Source organism: Penicillium brevicompactum (assembly GCF_028827555.1).
Source record: "Penicillium brevicompactum strain IBT 35665 chromosome Unknown utg000005l_segment0_segment0, whole genome shotgun sequence".
NCBI lineage: Eukaryota > Fungi > Ascomycota > Eurotiomycetes > Eurotiales > Aspergillaceae > Penicillium > Penicillium brevicompactum.
This window is the reverse complement of record NW_026623208.1, coordinates 374,427-389,132: the sequence shown is the minus strand read 5'-3', so window position 1 is coordinate 389,132 and position 14,706 is coordinate 374,427. Positions and strand designations below refer to the sequence as shown.

Genomic DNA, 14,706 nt, shown 5'->3' with positions numbered 1-14,706 from the left:
CGGGCAATTTCCGTGGTTGAGATCTATCAGACTTTCGCGGACCTTTTAGCCATGCAGTTGACCCTTATCCCCTGCAGTACATTACGTAGGAGGATCGTCTGGAAAGACACAGGCGTCATTATGTACCCCTCGTTGCTCAGTGCGTGCCGATGCCTCTCATTGTGGATGAAGTATGGACCACTATGTCGTGTCGGGCGAGAAGTCTATGCTCCCCCTTTACACCAAAGTTGGCCAGTAATTGGCTTTTCTTTCCGAGGTGGCCCTTTGACTTTAGTGTCGCGATCCACGTCAAACCAGTCAAAAATGCATGACAATACAGTTTTCTGCCATGCATGCGCACCAGAGGAATTTTTGGATGCGGGCTTTGAAAGGCTGCATGAAGTATTCCAAAGACCCCAATAAGGTGATGCTGCGACTACGAGGAGCAAAAAGCAATCAAATGGAGGGAAAGGGGGATTCGACTTTCAGTTGAAATGACCCACCTTCTATTGCCGGCTTGGGTCCACCATCTCCACTTTGAATCTCAGAACTAAGAGATAGATCAGCACGGCTGAGCTGTAACACGAACTGCAGCACTTTTGAGTTGATATTATATCCACTCAGTCTACTCCTCACTCTTTGCATTTTGCAAGAAAAAAAGTACTCAGCACAATGAATCCCAAAGAGCACGCATATGACTCGACCAAATTCCGGATCTTGATGATCCATGGTGAGTGCATCAGTTTGATATTTACGGCTTCTGCTAACATCACTCCCAGGATTTGCCGGCAGTCCATCAGAATTTCGCACCAAATCAAGCCGAATCGTCCAACGAATCAATGAGCTGGTCACCCCGCAGATCCTCGAAGAATATCCTGGAGGCATCGAGTTCTTATACCCCAATGGACCATGGACCCTCGAGGCTCCGATCGGGATGGGTGGAGATGTCAAGGATGACGATAAAGCAGAATCCAAGTTCTACGCATGGTGGCATGGTCTGGACACCACAAGCAGATACAAAGGTGTAGAAGCTGGGCTATCTTCTATCGCGCGCTACATCCACGGACGACCCATCCATGCCATCGTTGGATTCTCTCAGGGGGCTGCCTTGGGAGGTATGATTACATCGCTTCTGGAGTGCCACAACAACCCGGATAAAGCTGCCGTGGTACGCTCTCAGGGCCTCCCTGTCGATGACTTCCTTGGATTGCCAGGCCAGAAGCCATTGAGATTCTATATCGGAGTTGCGGGGTTCCGAGGAACAATGGAATACTACGGGAGTCTTTATCGATACCAGTTGCAGACACCGTCCTGTCATGCTATCGCGAAGTTCGACACGATGGTTGAGCACTATCAAACCATGGACCTGGTCCACTGCTTCGAAACATATGAGATCGTGCACTACTTCGGATCTCACTATACCCCCCGGGACAGTTCAACTGTCGATTATTTAGCAAACTTTGCTCTGAGAAACTCCCGTGGAGAATCATCTTCACTTTTCAGACCCTCGTCACCAATATCTCAAGCGGATAGCGAAGAAAGCTATACCACGGCACGGTCTGATCGCTCTGCGAGACTGTTCCCCACATGGCAAAAGCCGTTGAGAAAGACGAACGTTACCGTGGGTGGGCGATTGGGGGTGCCTCAAATCAGACGTGTCCGATCATTCAACTGGTGATGGCCATGGCCGGATACTTTGGATCAGACTTCATTCTTATTGGTGTCGAAAGGAACTGGCTGGCGTTTTTTGGAGGCTATATACCATATACTTCAGCACATCATGTGCTTTCTATTCATGTCCATTCTTCATTGTTTGTCTACAACATTTTCCCCTTAATCTTGTGTCATCTGTGACCTGTCTTTCCCTTGATCATTCCTGACACACCTGTTCAGATTTCGTGGTCGTTGATCGCTGCACATCCCCCTCTTTGCTATTTTCTTTTCTTTGTTAATTTTACTTTATATACATACCTGAATACTCATTTATGTCTTCTCCTGCGGAGAAATATTTCATGACGTATTGCATGCATCCAAGGTCAAAAGAGCCCTCAGCAGACTGTTTTGCTCAGACATTGATAAGCAAGTCTGTACTTCTGATCCATGAAAAGCTTCATTGAGATATGTTGAGTAACTGAATAATGGATTCAGCTCATAAGCAAAGACAAATCTCAAGTTCAGATGTGAATGTTGATCTATATCAAACAAAAGCAAGAGCAATGATCCCACCTTGGAAGTATTCAAGGGTTTGTTGCCTTCGGGCTCAGGCCCATTATGAGGTCCACAGTCGGTGATCAATTCACTACTGATTCTCCATCTCTCTCCTGCTCTTCTTCCCTCTCTCCCTCTATCCATCTGAAGCTCTCAAATATCCACCAGCCCGTCGGGATAATGATTCAACTCTATTCCGTTGTTTTTCATTGCCTAAATCGTCAGCAGAGACTCAGTTACAGGCCTGTTATCGGGAGGCGGAACAACAATGTTCCGCTTGTCTCGATTACATAATACGTCACTTCACGGCTGATTGTTCCCACTGGCTAACAACTGCCGGCCTTGCTGATCATTGAGTCCAATACTCATGCGCAGTACTCCGTAGATGGAGATACAGTCACCTAACTCGCCCACCTCGGGGACGGCTCCCCAACGAGCTGGCCAGGCCTGGTGCGTGATAAAATCTATTCAAGCTTGGATGAGTGCTAATCATTCGACCTTCAGTGATCGCTGTAGAAGGTAAGAGCTCTTCTTTGTCTTTATGCTGAAAGTCAGTGGCTCATAGTATTGACATAAACAGAAAGAAAATCAAATGTGACGGGGCCTTCCCCTCGGTACGAATTATCATCACCGTCTTTATATCAGCTCCAATAATAACATCTACGTCCAGTGTCGGGCCTGCGAGAAAACCGGATTGGTATGTGAGGTTTCTGCCACATTGCGGCGGCAAACTAAAGTGCGAGGGTCAGTGGTCACTTGGAAATTTAGCTCTTTGAGCAATAATTAACTTGCCCGTAGGTTTACCTCAGATGAGCAACGACTAGAGCTGCTTCAGGCCGAGTTGACAAGATGTCAACAAAAATTGAAAGCTGAACAAGATCGAAGTGCAAATCTTCAGCAGGAGTTATCACGCCAACAAAAAGCCAGGCTTCAACCCGAGCCAGAAACAACCACGACTTCGGTCGACCATTTTAGACCGGCGCAGAAAAGAACTATAACTGATGACCCCACTTATGTTATCAAACATATGGGTCGCTTGGTACATGATGGAAAGGGTGTGGGTCGCTTTGCGGGCTCAACGACTGGCGTCCACTTCGTTTTGACGGTCGAGCAAGAATGCCAGAAGGTCTTGAACCTCTCAGGTGTATTCCCAGAGAGTTGCTATCGACTGTTCTTGGCCGAATCTCCCTCTGTTTCAGACTATTCTCCCGGCACTGTCTGTTTTAATGATCATGATATGATCAGGACATGTCTTCCTCATTCAGCTGAACATTATTACCAACAGGTAGATCTCTTCATGCAAAAATGGGAACCGTTCTGCCCGGTTCTTGTCAAAACGCAGTTAAGGGCAGATATACGGAGTCTCGTGAACAGTTTGCATCGCCAATATGACCAGGCCACTGTTGACTACTCCACTGCGTTGATACTGCTCATGGCATTGAACATACATGAATCTTTCGCCACCCATTTAGCGCAATCTCCAGAGCAGACTTCGGGGTGCCTCGAAAGACTTACTGTGGCCCACGGCTTGATTGATAAGGTTGTCAGCCAGGGAAGCCTCCGAAGCTTGCAGGCTTTATCGCTTTTCGCGCTTTTCAGCCAATTGAGCGGCCACTGTCTGACACTGACATACCTCAATGGAATCATGGTAAGGCTTGCTCAATCTCTGGGGCTACATAGACACGCAAGACGTTTCAAAATGGGCGTCGGGGAAATTGAGCTTCGAAAGCGCTTGTGGTGGTCGGTCTACGTACTTGATAGGTACGCGTATCTTGACCACAAGAAGGATTCCCTGCTAATATCCCAGATTAACTTCGATTCTACATGGAATACCTCCGCTTATCAACGACGTCGATGTTGACAATGACTTGCCCATTGATTGTCATCTTCATGACCTGGAGGCCAGCGAGCTCTCCCACCCCTTGCCCGGGGAACGAACGGGCATATTTGTGTTCCTACAATACGTAAGTCTCGGCAGGAAACTTTCAAGGGTTCTCGATCTTCTCTATACAACCACCCAACGTCGTGATGGCGCACGAAAAATCACTGAACTAGATCGCGACCTCCGCGTCTGGATTCAAAATCTCAAAACGAGTGGCATCAATCTCGATATCGGGAGCACAAACTTTCAGCACTCAGTCGACATTTCCGTTCAACCTTACGAAAACGCAACTATATGGCTCCAGCTCATGTCAAGCATAACTATGAATTTCATACATCGCCCTGGCCTCTCTTTTGATGACACAACGGCAGACTTTGGAATATGTCTTAGGGCATGTCTCGATTCCAGCACTACTATCTTGTCACTGATCGAAGCATTACAAGTTCCCAGATGGCTTCGAAATTTGAGCCTGATCGGGCCCGCTACAGTATTTCAGTCTTCACTCGTCCACATTTATTCACATCTCAAATACACCATATCTAAGCCAGATTGGCTCCCATCGCTTGATACCAGTATGGGGGTGATCTCGAAGGGGGTCTCTTTATTGAAATCAGACGCCCAGAGTTCTTTGGTCAATCAAGCAACGGGGAATTTCTACCGCCAATCTCTGCGCGAAATAACCGAGACCTTGGAAACATTACTCTCGTCATTGCCTATGGTGTCGCAAAGCTTCCTAGGTCCCGACTCAGTGGTGAACGATGGTGCTCCTACTACTAACGACACTCTCGATGAACAATACTGGGGTGGCAATGCGCTGGACGCTTTGAACTATATGAATGCTTTTGATTGGATGGGCAACCCTTCGAGCCCATTCATGGGTTTTATGGATTTTGGTGGATCCCTAGACAGCGAAGGCCAATCCCTCTAATTGGTTGCGAGGCCTAAGTAAATTGGGAAAAGACACCCGTTTATTTCTATCAAATCACATTCCCGATTCCATAGCCAAGGGCTGTCAATACCATAAGTGCTACGTGGATCCGTGAACATTGCACTGCACATACGAGTCAGGCTCCGGGGCCAGGCCCCACACCTTCGGGATAAGAGCCTTATTCCGAGCCTCCTAGCCCTATGCCGAGATCGACCCTTCTCCAGACTTTCTATTCCGACCCGATGCATTGCATGACCCCAGATCCTGCAAGCCAAGGCTGTCAAAACCTGGTATTTAATGTCTTTAATCCGGGGCCCCAGGTTTTGATGCATCAGTCAATTTTCTCTTACACCTGAAACTTTGTCCGTCACACATTCGCATACCTTCTCCTGCCCTCCCACGTGCTTCGATCCAAGATGACTGGGAGGTTCTGGAATCTGAAAGGAGAAGCATTGTCTCTCGCTCAGATTCTGATGGTTGTTGGCCCGGCATACACACTTTTCGGATATAACCAGTCAGGGCTCGGAAGCCTCGTCTCCCTCTCCGACTGGGTCAAACACTTTCCAGCCATCGACACTGTCAACACTGATGGTGTTGACGCTAGCCACAATGCCACAGTTCAAGGTGTCGTGATAGCGACATTCACTCTAGGCGCCTTGCCCGGTTGTCTATCCTGCTCATTCACCGCAGACAGATATGGTCGACGTCCTGTGATCTTTTTGGGTGGACTTCTTGCTCTGATCGGCCAAGTACTGGAAGCTTCCTCTTACCAGCTGGCACAGATGATCGTGGGTCGTACTATACTTGGAGCAGGAATTGGCATGCTGAGTGGCACTGTCCCAACCTGGCAAAGTGAGTGCTCCAGCTCGAAGAATCGAGGCAAGCATATTGTGCTGGATGGTCTTTTCATCGCGTTTGGCTATATGCTGCAAGCATGGATCAACTTTGGTTTCTATCAGTTCAAAACGGGACCCGTTACCTGGCGGGCTCCGATCGCCATTCCCATCATCTTCGCCATTCTTCTTCTTGTGTCGATCGTATACCTCCCCGAATCTCCTCGATGGCTCGTACGCCAGCACCGTGTGGAGGAAGCTCGAAACGTACTGGCGTCCTTGCGAGATCTTCCCAAGGATGTATCTGCCATATCGGGGGAAATTGCTGGCATCGAGAGCTCTCTGGAGGAGACGGCACAAAGCGCTGCGTCGCTGAAGGATCTCCTCAAAATGGGAGATGACCGTTTGCTTTACCGGTTTTCCATCTGCATCTTGCTTCAATTCTTCCAGCAGATGTCCGGTGGCAATTTGATCTCGGTGTATTCTTCGGTGATCTTTGAGTCAGGTCTAGGAATGGATGCTGGGACCGCTCGTATCCTCTCCGGTGGTACGCTTACATGGAAATTCTTATCATGCTTTGTGTCATTCTTCACCATTGACCGATTTGGCCGTCGGATCGCCTTGATGGTCAGTGGAGGTGGAATGGCGAGCTGTATGCTGGGCCTGGCAGTTGCGACGTCTTTCCCTCACTCCAACTATGCAGCTCAAATTGTGAGCGTCCTTTTTATCTTCCTTTTCAATTTCTTCATTCCGATCGGCTTCCTCGGTGCCAACTTCCTTTATTGTACCGAGGTGGCACCCATTCGTCTCCGAGTTGCCATGTCGAGTATTTCGACTGCGAATCACTGGCTCTGGTACGTGTTTCGATCATCTAAAATCTTTAAGAAGTTGTTCTAATCTTTTCCGAAGGAATTTTGTGGTGACCATGATCACTCCGGTGGCTATCGATACAATTGGCTACAAGTACTACATTGTTTATACCTGCATTGGAGCACTCGTCCCTATCACTGTCTACTTTTTGTATCCTGAGGTGAGCCATTCTAATTGCGTGCCGACCAGGGCCTCTCGACTGACAAGTACAAGACTATGGGCCGTTCACTTGAAGAGATTGATCTTATTTTCCGCGAGAGCCCATCGGTATGGGCAACTGTTCGATTCGCAAATAACCGACCCATTGAAGCCATGCCTGAGATTCCCCAAGAAACTAGGGAGAAGGGCGACGTTGAGCATGAAGAATATTCCACGAGGTCCCAGAGCAGATGATAGGAGACAACATCTCGGCGTGTTTGATGAAATTCCAGAATGTATTTGAGGCTCCAATGTTGACTTTTATGGCCTTCTATAAATGAGGCAATATCTTTGCCGTGTTTCCAAGTTCTCCGGTTTTTTGTAGGCCATACCTAGGTTTCGAGTGTCCACCAACAATTTGAGAACTTTCCAATGTTGGAACTATATTAGCCATTTCCCGTACTGATTATGTGAATTAGGCTGTGGAATAGGGAATCTAATTCAAGAAAAACCTTAGCATACCCTTGAAAGACATAAAAAAGAGATATCAAAGTATGTTTCAAAAAAGAGGACGTTTTAAGGCGGCTGGCTGTGCATCGGCGGTCGATAGGATGCCCCGTTGGGGTTTTTCATTCCCAATGATTTTTGAGTTTTTTTCCCATTTCAACAGTAAGACTCACACGAACTTTGTGACCATTACCTGCTAATGGGCATAACCCTCTACCGGCCTATGTGTCTATTTTCCGTGGCTGGTCCCAAGTACACCGCGTGAACCGGTTCGAATGCCTCGGACTAAGGCCGGGCCCCACACTCGGGATAAGATCCTATTCCGAAGCAGATAACCGTCCCACCTGAGGTCATGCCCAACTTCTCGTGAAAGTGAACAAGAAATTGTCATTATTTATTTAAAGACAATTCCTTTTGGGCTAATCGCTCCGTTGACCATTCCACATCAATAACAAACAATCCGCTCATAATGGCTGTCTCCGCCCTTGACTCCCGCATTTTCCGCAACTTGTTCGGAACACAGGAAATTCGCAATGTCTTTACCGACGAGGCATATGTGCAGTCGCTGATTGAGGTTGAAGCTGCTTTGGCGCGTGCTGAAGCAGCGGTCGGTGTCATCCCTGCCGAGGCAGGCAAAGCAATCACCGATGCTTTTGCAAGCTTGAAGATCGAGTAGGTTCAGCTCAGCTCTCTTCTTCTATGGAAAGGAAGCTAATAGATAATGACAATGTGTAGCTACGAGCGTCTTGCAATTGAAACAGACATTGTCGGGTACCCTGTTCTTCCATTGGTCCGGCAATTGGTTGAAAGCACACCGGACGAAATGGCAAAGTATGTTCACTGGGGAGCAACAACACAAGATATTCAAGATGATGCATCCATGCTTCAGATCAAGCGGGGAGTTGCTCTGGTGAAAAGAGAACTTGAGACACTGAAGGGCGTTCTCAAGGATCTTGCGACAAGGCATCGTGACACGTGAGTGCTGGTTCCATAGAGTTACAGCAACGACTGACAATGTATTAGCCCGATGGCAGGTCGAACTCATTTGCAGCACGCCCTCCCTTGCACTTTCGGATACAAATGTGCCGTATACCTTTCTAGCGTCCTCCGGCATCTTGAGCGCATCGAGGAGATCGAGCAGCGGTGTCTTCTTGTGCAGTTCGGAGGTGCGGCGGGCACACTGGCCTCGCTGGGCGAGGACGATACCGGTCTCCGAGTGCGCGAGCACCTTGCAGCAGAACTAGGGTTGAAGAACCCGGATATCACCTGGCATGTTGCGCGGGACAACATTGCGGAGATTCTGAATTTCCTGGCGCTTGTAGGTGGCACATTGGGCAAAATTGCTTTGGACGTAATGATCATGTCCTCCAACGAGTTCGATGAGGTCTCAGAGCCATTTGTTCCCCATAGAGGCGCGTCTTCCACTATGCCACAAAAGCGCAATCCGATCTCCAGTGAGGTCATTCTGGCTGCATCGAAGATGCTTCGCGCCAACGCGTCACTGGGGCTGGATGCGATGGTAACGGACTTTGAACGCGCATCTGGGCCATGGCATTTGGAATGGGTAGCTATTCCTGAAGCTTTCGTGACTGCAGTTGGTGCCCTGCACCAGACAAATTTCGCACTTGGAGGCTTAGTGGTCAAGGTCGACTCGATGGAACGCAATCTGCACTCCACCAAGGGATTGATCGTGGGCGAAGCTGTTATGATGGGGCTGGCGCCACAGCTGGGACGACAGGGAGCTCATGATCTGGTGTATGAAGCCTGCAAATCAGCCATCGAGCAAAACAAGACACTGCTGGAAGTCCTTGAGAAGGTGCCTTCCTTGGCTGGAATCGCGACGCGGGAGCAGCTGGCTGCCTTCTGCGACCCATTGAAATACATGGGTGCGAGCAAACTGATGGTCGACGAGATGGTGAACCGTGCAGGTTAGTCGACTTGAGCAATCAATAGAAGTGTAAATAGATATCCAAGATAAAGCCACATGTACCATCAATTGAAAGTAAACGATGCTTGGCCTTCGATCGTTCCATATGTTAGGTGTGGTAAGCGATTTCAGAGATCATCTGTTCCCATGTTTCAAGGTCTGCAGCCTGTGGGAATGCGAAGTTCTGGTCTTCCCAGACGGCTGGCCAGATCATGTCTGGCGAGGCTCCGAGCACGTCGGAATCAAGGTTGATAGGTGTTGGCATCAGCGGATGTCTTTCGCGCTCCTGTGTCACGAAGTCCGGCACGACCTCTGGGGAGTTCATGGGGGCTTGTTCTCCCGGCTGGTCGGCAGTCTGGGCAAATCTCGCCGTGCGTATGATACAGAGCTCTACCACCTTGACTTCAGCAAGCCCAAACTCGTTCAACCAGACATCCTTTCGTAGTCTTTCGCAATATTCCTCAAGATCATTCAGGATTGCTGCAGTTTGTGGGGAATGAGGGCGCCGCACTGCAATGATACCTAGAATGAAGGCACTGTTGAACATATTGTGTGTACCCAAAGTCCACCGCATGTTTTCCGCCGTTCCGTAATTCAGAGACTTCAGTCGAACTTTGAGGTCTGCAGACGCAGATGAGATACAAGCTTCATGGCTCAGGCTGAAGCGATTGGTTATAGATTCGCGCAGGAGATAGGGCCGATGGAGTGTGATTCTCGCGAAATGAAAAGCCGAGTGTAGATAAAGGCGGTGCCAGGGCAAAAATTCATGTAGTTCGTCTATCGAAAGATCGGGATTCTCCACGGAGAAATATGACGGAAGCTGCTGTTTCCATGCGACCAACTTGTTGTCCATCTCAATAACCACATCGTATGATGCAGGATACAAGCCAAAACAGCGGTCTTGGATTTCACCTGCGATCTTGGCTAACCCACTTCCGAGAAGTGTGACCGTGCTCATTGTGGGATGGCTCAAAGGATGAACTTTCTCGAGGTCAGACTGTTCATCAGTCAGCCCATCCAACCATACGTTCTCAGGTGCTTTGATGAGACACATGTGGTCTGATATCGCATAGGGTCTGCCGAGCGCAAGAGCAATTGTCTTGTCGAGCAAGTAAAGATTGCTCCAGAGACGCCTTCTCGTCTCCGTCGCCTTTCTCGACAGTCCCCACTTTTCTCCGTCGATGTGCATGCCTTGGGCCTGGGCCATTCGCATAGCGAAGCTAATTGTGAGCCAGCTCTCTGCGGCCTGTCTGGTATACAACAGATAGCGCGTGACCATCAATCCTGCTCGGACAAGATCCAAGCTCTCTCCATGGAAAGAGGGCGATATGACAATCGCTCTTCTGGCTGCCCAGTAAAAGCGAAGCGAAGCCTCTTCGCTCTCTTTCCGCTTCTCTGGCGAAGTGGTGGACGAGCTATCCAGCAGCACGCTATATGCCAGTATGATAAACAACAGAGCAAGCCAACGGAGATCCACGCCCGCGATCTCGTCAAACCCAAATTTCCGTGCCCAAAACTCTGCAAATTGTGATCTGAAGGTCTTCGGGTGGACTGTGTCGATCGCCCAGTTGATTTCAGTCAGGAATCGCTCGATCAACCGATCGACCGTGACTTTATTTCGTGGTAGGAGACCCAAAAGATCCCATACTTGAGAAAATGGGCCAGAGTCATTCCGAAATGATTGCAACGAGTCCTTGCTGGAGAGTAGACTCATAGGGGGGAGATCTGGAGCGGATTCCTGGATCATCCGGGCTGCCACTTGGTGGCCAAAATAAGAGTTTCCGAAAAAGCTTGGTGCTCCTCTGGCAATGTAGAGTTGTCCCAGCTCTGTACCTTGGGTGTCCGCTATCCAGGGGTGTTAGTCTTGGTTCACGGGGTGGGGCTTGTATTGACAAAATCTGACGTACCTGTAGGCACTGATTCCTGGGCAAGCATAACTGTTTCTTTTTCAGGCCAGCGGCATAAATCGGGGACTCCGCGTTGAATACATCGGGAGCATGGTGACTCTCTGTCGCATTTCTGTTTCCTCGCATGGCATTGGGAGCAGGAGGTCGTCTTCCTCCCGCGTTTTGCTCCTGAAAGATGGGGTAGATCCAAGTTACTTCGTTTCCTATTGTTAATACTCATTCTCTCATGGCGTGAGACTGGGAAGGTGTTACGGGAACAAAGCCGAGGTACGGAGTAGTGACCCAATGGAAGCTTGACTGCGGAGTGTATTTGCCTGAAAGATAAGGCTATCAATGATGTTTAAAAAACAAAGGTCCACCTCCGCCTTTCTCTCTGAGTGCCGACATTCTACTGCAGGCAGTGACGCTGAATGAATCGGAGGATTTGATCAAATCCGGTAGGCTCCTTGACCCAATGTCCATCTGCGTCTGCGCCCATGAACTCGTGGCCCTCGACCTCGATGTCAATTCCCTCCAGAACACGGGCTGCCTGTCGACCTAGGTTCACAGAGACGTAGGGGTCGTCAATTCCATGGCTCAAAAACACCGGGGTACTGAGGACAGACAAGTTGTCGGTAGGGTGTGGTGGTGTGAGCGCGGGGTCGGAAATGACATTGCGGAAGAATTCGGAGAGGAGGCGCTTGCGCTGAAGGGTATCGAGCTGGGGATCAAGCTGCTTCATCATAGCCTCAGCCTGGTGGGCGAATGGGAGCCATCCACAGAAAACGAGTAGCCCAGCGAGTGGCGCATCGATACGTCCGGGGGCGCATAGCAAAGCCCACAAGGCTGTCGCCATGCCTTGGCTGATGCCTCCGAGAAACACGCGGTCGCAGCACCCGTCAAGCAATTCAAGTTCTTCGTCAAGGATGCTGAGGACGTAACAGACGGATTCCTTGAGACCTTGGACCTGCAGCTCTTGGTCTTGTTGAATGTCATCCAGAGAGGAGGCGTCAAACCAGGTGCGCATCTCTTCGTCGAACACAGTGCTGTGTCGAAGTCGGGAAGTTGGGAGGACCCATCTCACGTTTGGAAGACTTTCGATCAGGGTCTGGCACTCGCTGGTGTGGGCTGCGAGGAATTCGTCGGCGAAGTCGTGACCATTGCTTCCCCGTCCGTGCAACAGGATGACGGTATGGGTGTGGATACCCTCAGGCTCAATGATACGAGATGGAGGGAAAGTCATGATGGATTATTTCCACGGCTTAAGCCGGTGATTGTGTGGAAGGAGGTCAGAGGTGCGTGGTAGGAAGTGAAAGAGGTGCGTGGGCGTAGTCCAAATGTTTGTGTGCAACGATTTGCTGCCTTGGATTTCAGGGCGCGTCACATCAACCAAAACAAACGCTTCTGAAAACTCTCCAGGGCTCAAGACAGGAATGTATCACCCATATTGCCAAATGGACTCTCAGGATTTTGCACACATCTTATATGGCTGATTGTGGTCTGATAGCCCATATCAAAAATAGCATTCCTTTCACCACCATCTAGTTCTGTGGCACTTTTCACCGCATGATTATGCAAGAGGCCGGCACATAGTAAACCCATCGAAAGGAATTGCATAAATATATGTTGCTAAAAGCTATTTGCACACCTGGTTGCTCCAGATGCTACAGATCAACCTCTGGCATGCCACGTCCAGGTTCAATGGGACTCAAACTTCGACAGACATGTATCTTGGCAATTTACGCCTTTCGGTCTCGGGTCTCCTCAATGTATGTGGAAATGTTTGGCCGTGTTTCAATAGCCCCCACAAGCCTGGTAAGTGCTGGAGAAAGGGTTTCCTGAGGCTTTGATTAGTTTGGACTTTGTTTGGACTGTAGAAGTGACACTCACCGGGAGAGTGCCCGTTCTTTTGTCATTGTCAATAGATTGGTACACTGCGAAGTCGGCATAAGTGATCTTGTCACCAAGTAGATATGGTCCATCGACATCAGAGTAATACTGGGCAAGAAGATCGTAGTAGGTAGGCACATAGTTCCTATAGGCCTCGGTCACTCCCTTCAAGATCGCCACCCATTGGGACTGCGGTATGCATTAGTACCATGTGTTTGGAAGGATAAGCCGATCAAATACCCTCCAGTCCACGTAGATATCGGACACCGCATCAACCAAGTATTTCTCCCAATTGGTGGTGCCATCATAAGCACCAAGCTCGCGGGAAAGGTAGCGCAGGATTGGAATGTGCTGCTCTTCTATTAGGAGATGATTATGTACGAAAACACACCAGGGCATACCTGAGTTATCACCGAGCCACCATATTCCAGCGCTGGAAGCTGTCCAGTTCTTGTAAGTCCACTCTGACGGAGCTTCTTGCTGGTATCCGGCCAAGTGTTGTCATAGGGGTAGCGGACATCCTTGAAGTCGATTCCCGTGTCCTTCAAGAATAGACTATCCAGGCTTAGCCTTCCCAGGTAGATGAATCCATCCTTGAGATCACTTACTTGACTACCTCACCACGCCCCAGTCGGCCGATATCGAGATAGTGATAGATAGTGGGTGGGGATGTCATCTTACGGGGTAACACGAGATTGATTCTTGTAGATTGTCAAATAAAAATCGAGAAGTTATTCACGTCTTCAGATTCTTGCTCTGGTTAATTGCAAAGGGTGCTGTTTTTATAAACCGATAGTGCGGGGTGAAGAAGTCTGGGCCTGGGCTTTCAGGCTTGGGTCAACATCACGTCATTATTCAACTGCATCCTGCAGCGCTCGCTCGTCGGCCAGTTGATGTTCTTCTCTTCCCCCTTGCATTGGACTTGCACAGAGGATTGTATTTCTTGGTCACGGCATTCGATCCAATTCACTGCGTTGGTTACCGCAACCTCTCCCGTCAGTGACACTACGTGGGGTATCTTGCCAACCTGTTTGAAGGTAGCATGGAGGGTCTTTTACGATTTCGGTCGGAATTTCCATCAGATTACCACTGGGAGCCAAAATCCAGCATCAATCGTGCATGAAGCTCATTCTTTGGCATGCACCTCTCGGCAAGTTAACACAAATCTCAACACGCAAGCGCCTTCCATTTCTCTCTATTTGCAGTGTGCAAAAAGATGGCCCAATCAAAATGGCAGTGGCATTCGCCCACTCACATTATTGCCCGTTTTTCTTGTCTTTGAATGACTCGCCTATACTGGAAAGCAACTTCTTTCAGTTGTGAAACTCCGGATGTTGTTTGGGCTTTTCCCTTGTGTTGGCCGATTTCAGCTCAAGGTCAAACAATCGCGGTGTGTCAGTTTCTTTTGACATCTCGGCTCAGTCCCCCACGTGAACCCCACCAAATTTCTTCGTGTCAATGATCTTCAAGAGGAGGCTCTGTACGAGCCTCAGTGGGGCGAAAATTGCGATCAACAGTGCCCCGAGGAAACCACACATTTTTTTTACATTGTCTGTTGCATCGGAACTTCAGTTGATTGGGTGGATATTTTGGGGCCGCAAAATCATCGTGATGAGCCCCTTTCTGGGCTATGGCTACTGGTCTCCTGCTCGTTAACG

At 49.1% G+C, this 14,706-nt stretch overlaps 7 protein-coding genes across 7 annotated transcripts; 4 read left to right on the top strand and 3 right to left on the bottom strand.

Annotated features, from left to right (window-relative positions):
- Window positions 1-651: 651 nt before the first annotated feature.
- N7506_005954 (serine hydrolase-domain-containing protein) lies at window positions 652-1,657 on the top strand (the record flags this gene model as incomplete). Its single annotated transcript, XM_056955247.1, has 2 exons — window positions 652-709; window positions 759-1,657. 2 exons carry the CDS (start codon window positions 652-654, stop codon window positions 1,655-1,657), a joined length of 957 nt encoding a protein of 318 aa, XP_056809581.1.
- A 2,229-nt stretch (window positions 1,658-3,886) lies between these two features.
- On the top strand, window positions 3,887-4,997 carry N7506_005953 (fungal specific transcription factor domain-containing protein; the record flags this gene model as incomplete). The annotated part of the gene is made up of 2 exons (XM_056955246.1): window positions 3,887-3,948; window positions 3,995-4,997. The coding sequence occupies 2 exons, from the start codon at window positions 3,887-3,889 to the stop codon at window positions 4,995-4,997; spliced, it is 1,065 nt and encodes a 354-aa protein (XP_056809580.1).
- Window positions 4,998-5,413: 416 nt separating this feature from the next.
- N7506_005952 (sugar porter family MFS transporter) lies at window positions 5,414-7,093 on the top strand (the record flags this gene model as incomplete). Its single annotated transcript, XM_056955245.1, has 3 exons — window positions 5,414-6,684; window positions 6,740-6,860; window positions 6,914-7,093. The coding sequence occupies 3 exons, from the start codon at window positions 5,414-5,416 to the stop codon at window positions 7,091-7,093; spliced, it is 1,572 nt and encodes a 523-aa protein (XP_056809579.1).
- A 721-nt stretch (window positions 7,094-7,814) lies between these two features.
- Window positions 7,815-9,272, top strand: N7506_005951 (class-II fumarase/aspartase family protein; the record flags this gene model as incomplete). Its single annotated transcript, XM_056955244.1, has 3 exons — window positions 7,815-8,017; window positions 8,081-8,320; window positions 8,369-9,272. Coding segments are annotated over 3 exons (1,347 nt in total), but the record flags the coding sequence as incomplete, so codon positions are not given.
- A 109-nt stretch (window positions 9,273-9,381) lies between these two features.
- Window positions 9,382-11,399, bottom strand: N7506_005950 (uncharacterized protein; the record flags this gene model as incomplete). Its single annotated transcript, XM_056955243.1, has 2 exons — window positions 9,382-11,117; window positions 11,180-11,399. 2 exons carry the CDS (start codon window positions 11,397-11,399, stop codon window positions 9,382-9,384), a joined length of 1,956 nt encoding a protein of 651 aa, XP_056809577.1.
- A 168-nt stretch (window positions 11,400-11,567) lies between these two features.
- Window positions 11,568-12,401, bottom strand: N7506_005949 (uncharacterized protein; the record flags this gene model as incomplete). The annotated part of the gene is made up of 1 exon (XM_056955242.1): window positions 11,568-12,401. The coding sequence occupies one exon, from the start codon at window positions 12,399-12,401 to the stop codon at window positions 11,568-11,570; it is 834 nt and encodes a 277-aa protein (XP_056809576.1).
- A 496-nt stretch (window positions 12,402-12,897) lies between these two features.
- N7506_005948 (glutathione S-transferase) lies at window positions 12,898-13,724 on the bottom strand (the record flags this gene model as incomplete). The annotated part of the gene is made up of 5 exons (XM_056955241.1): window positions 12,898-12,996; window positions 13,049-13,237; window positions 13,289-13,399; window positions 13,450-13,603; window positions 13,657-13,724. 5 exons carry the CDS (start codon window positions 13,722-13,724, stop codon window positions 12,898-12,900), a joined length of 621 nt encoding a protein of 206 aa, XP_056809575.1.
- Window positions 13,725-14,706: the final 982 nt, after the last annotated feature.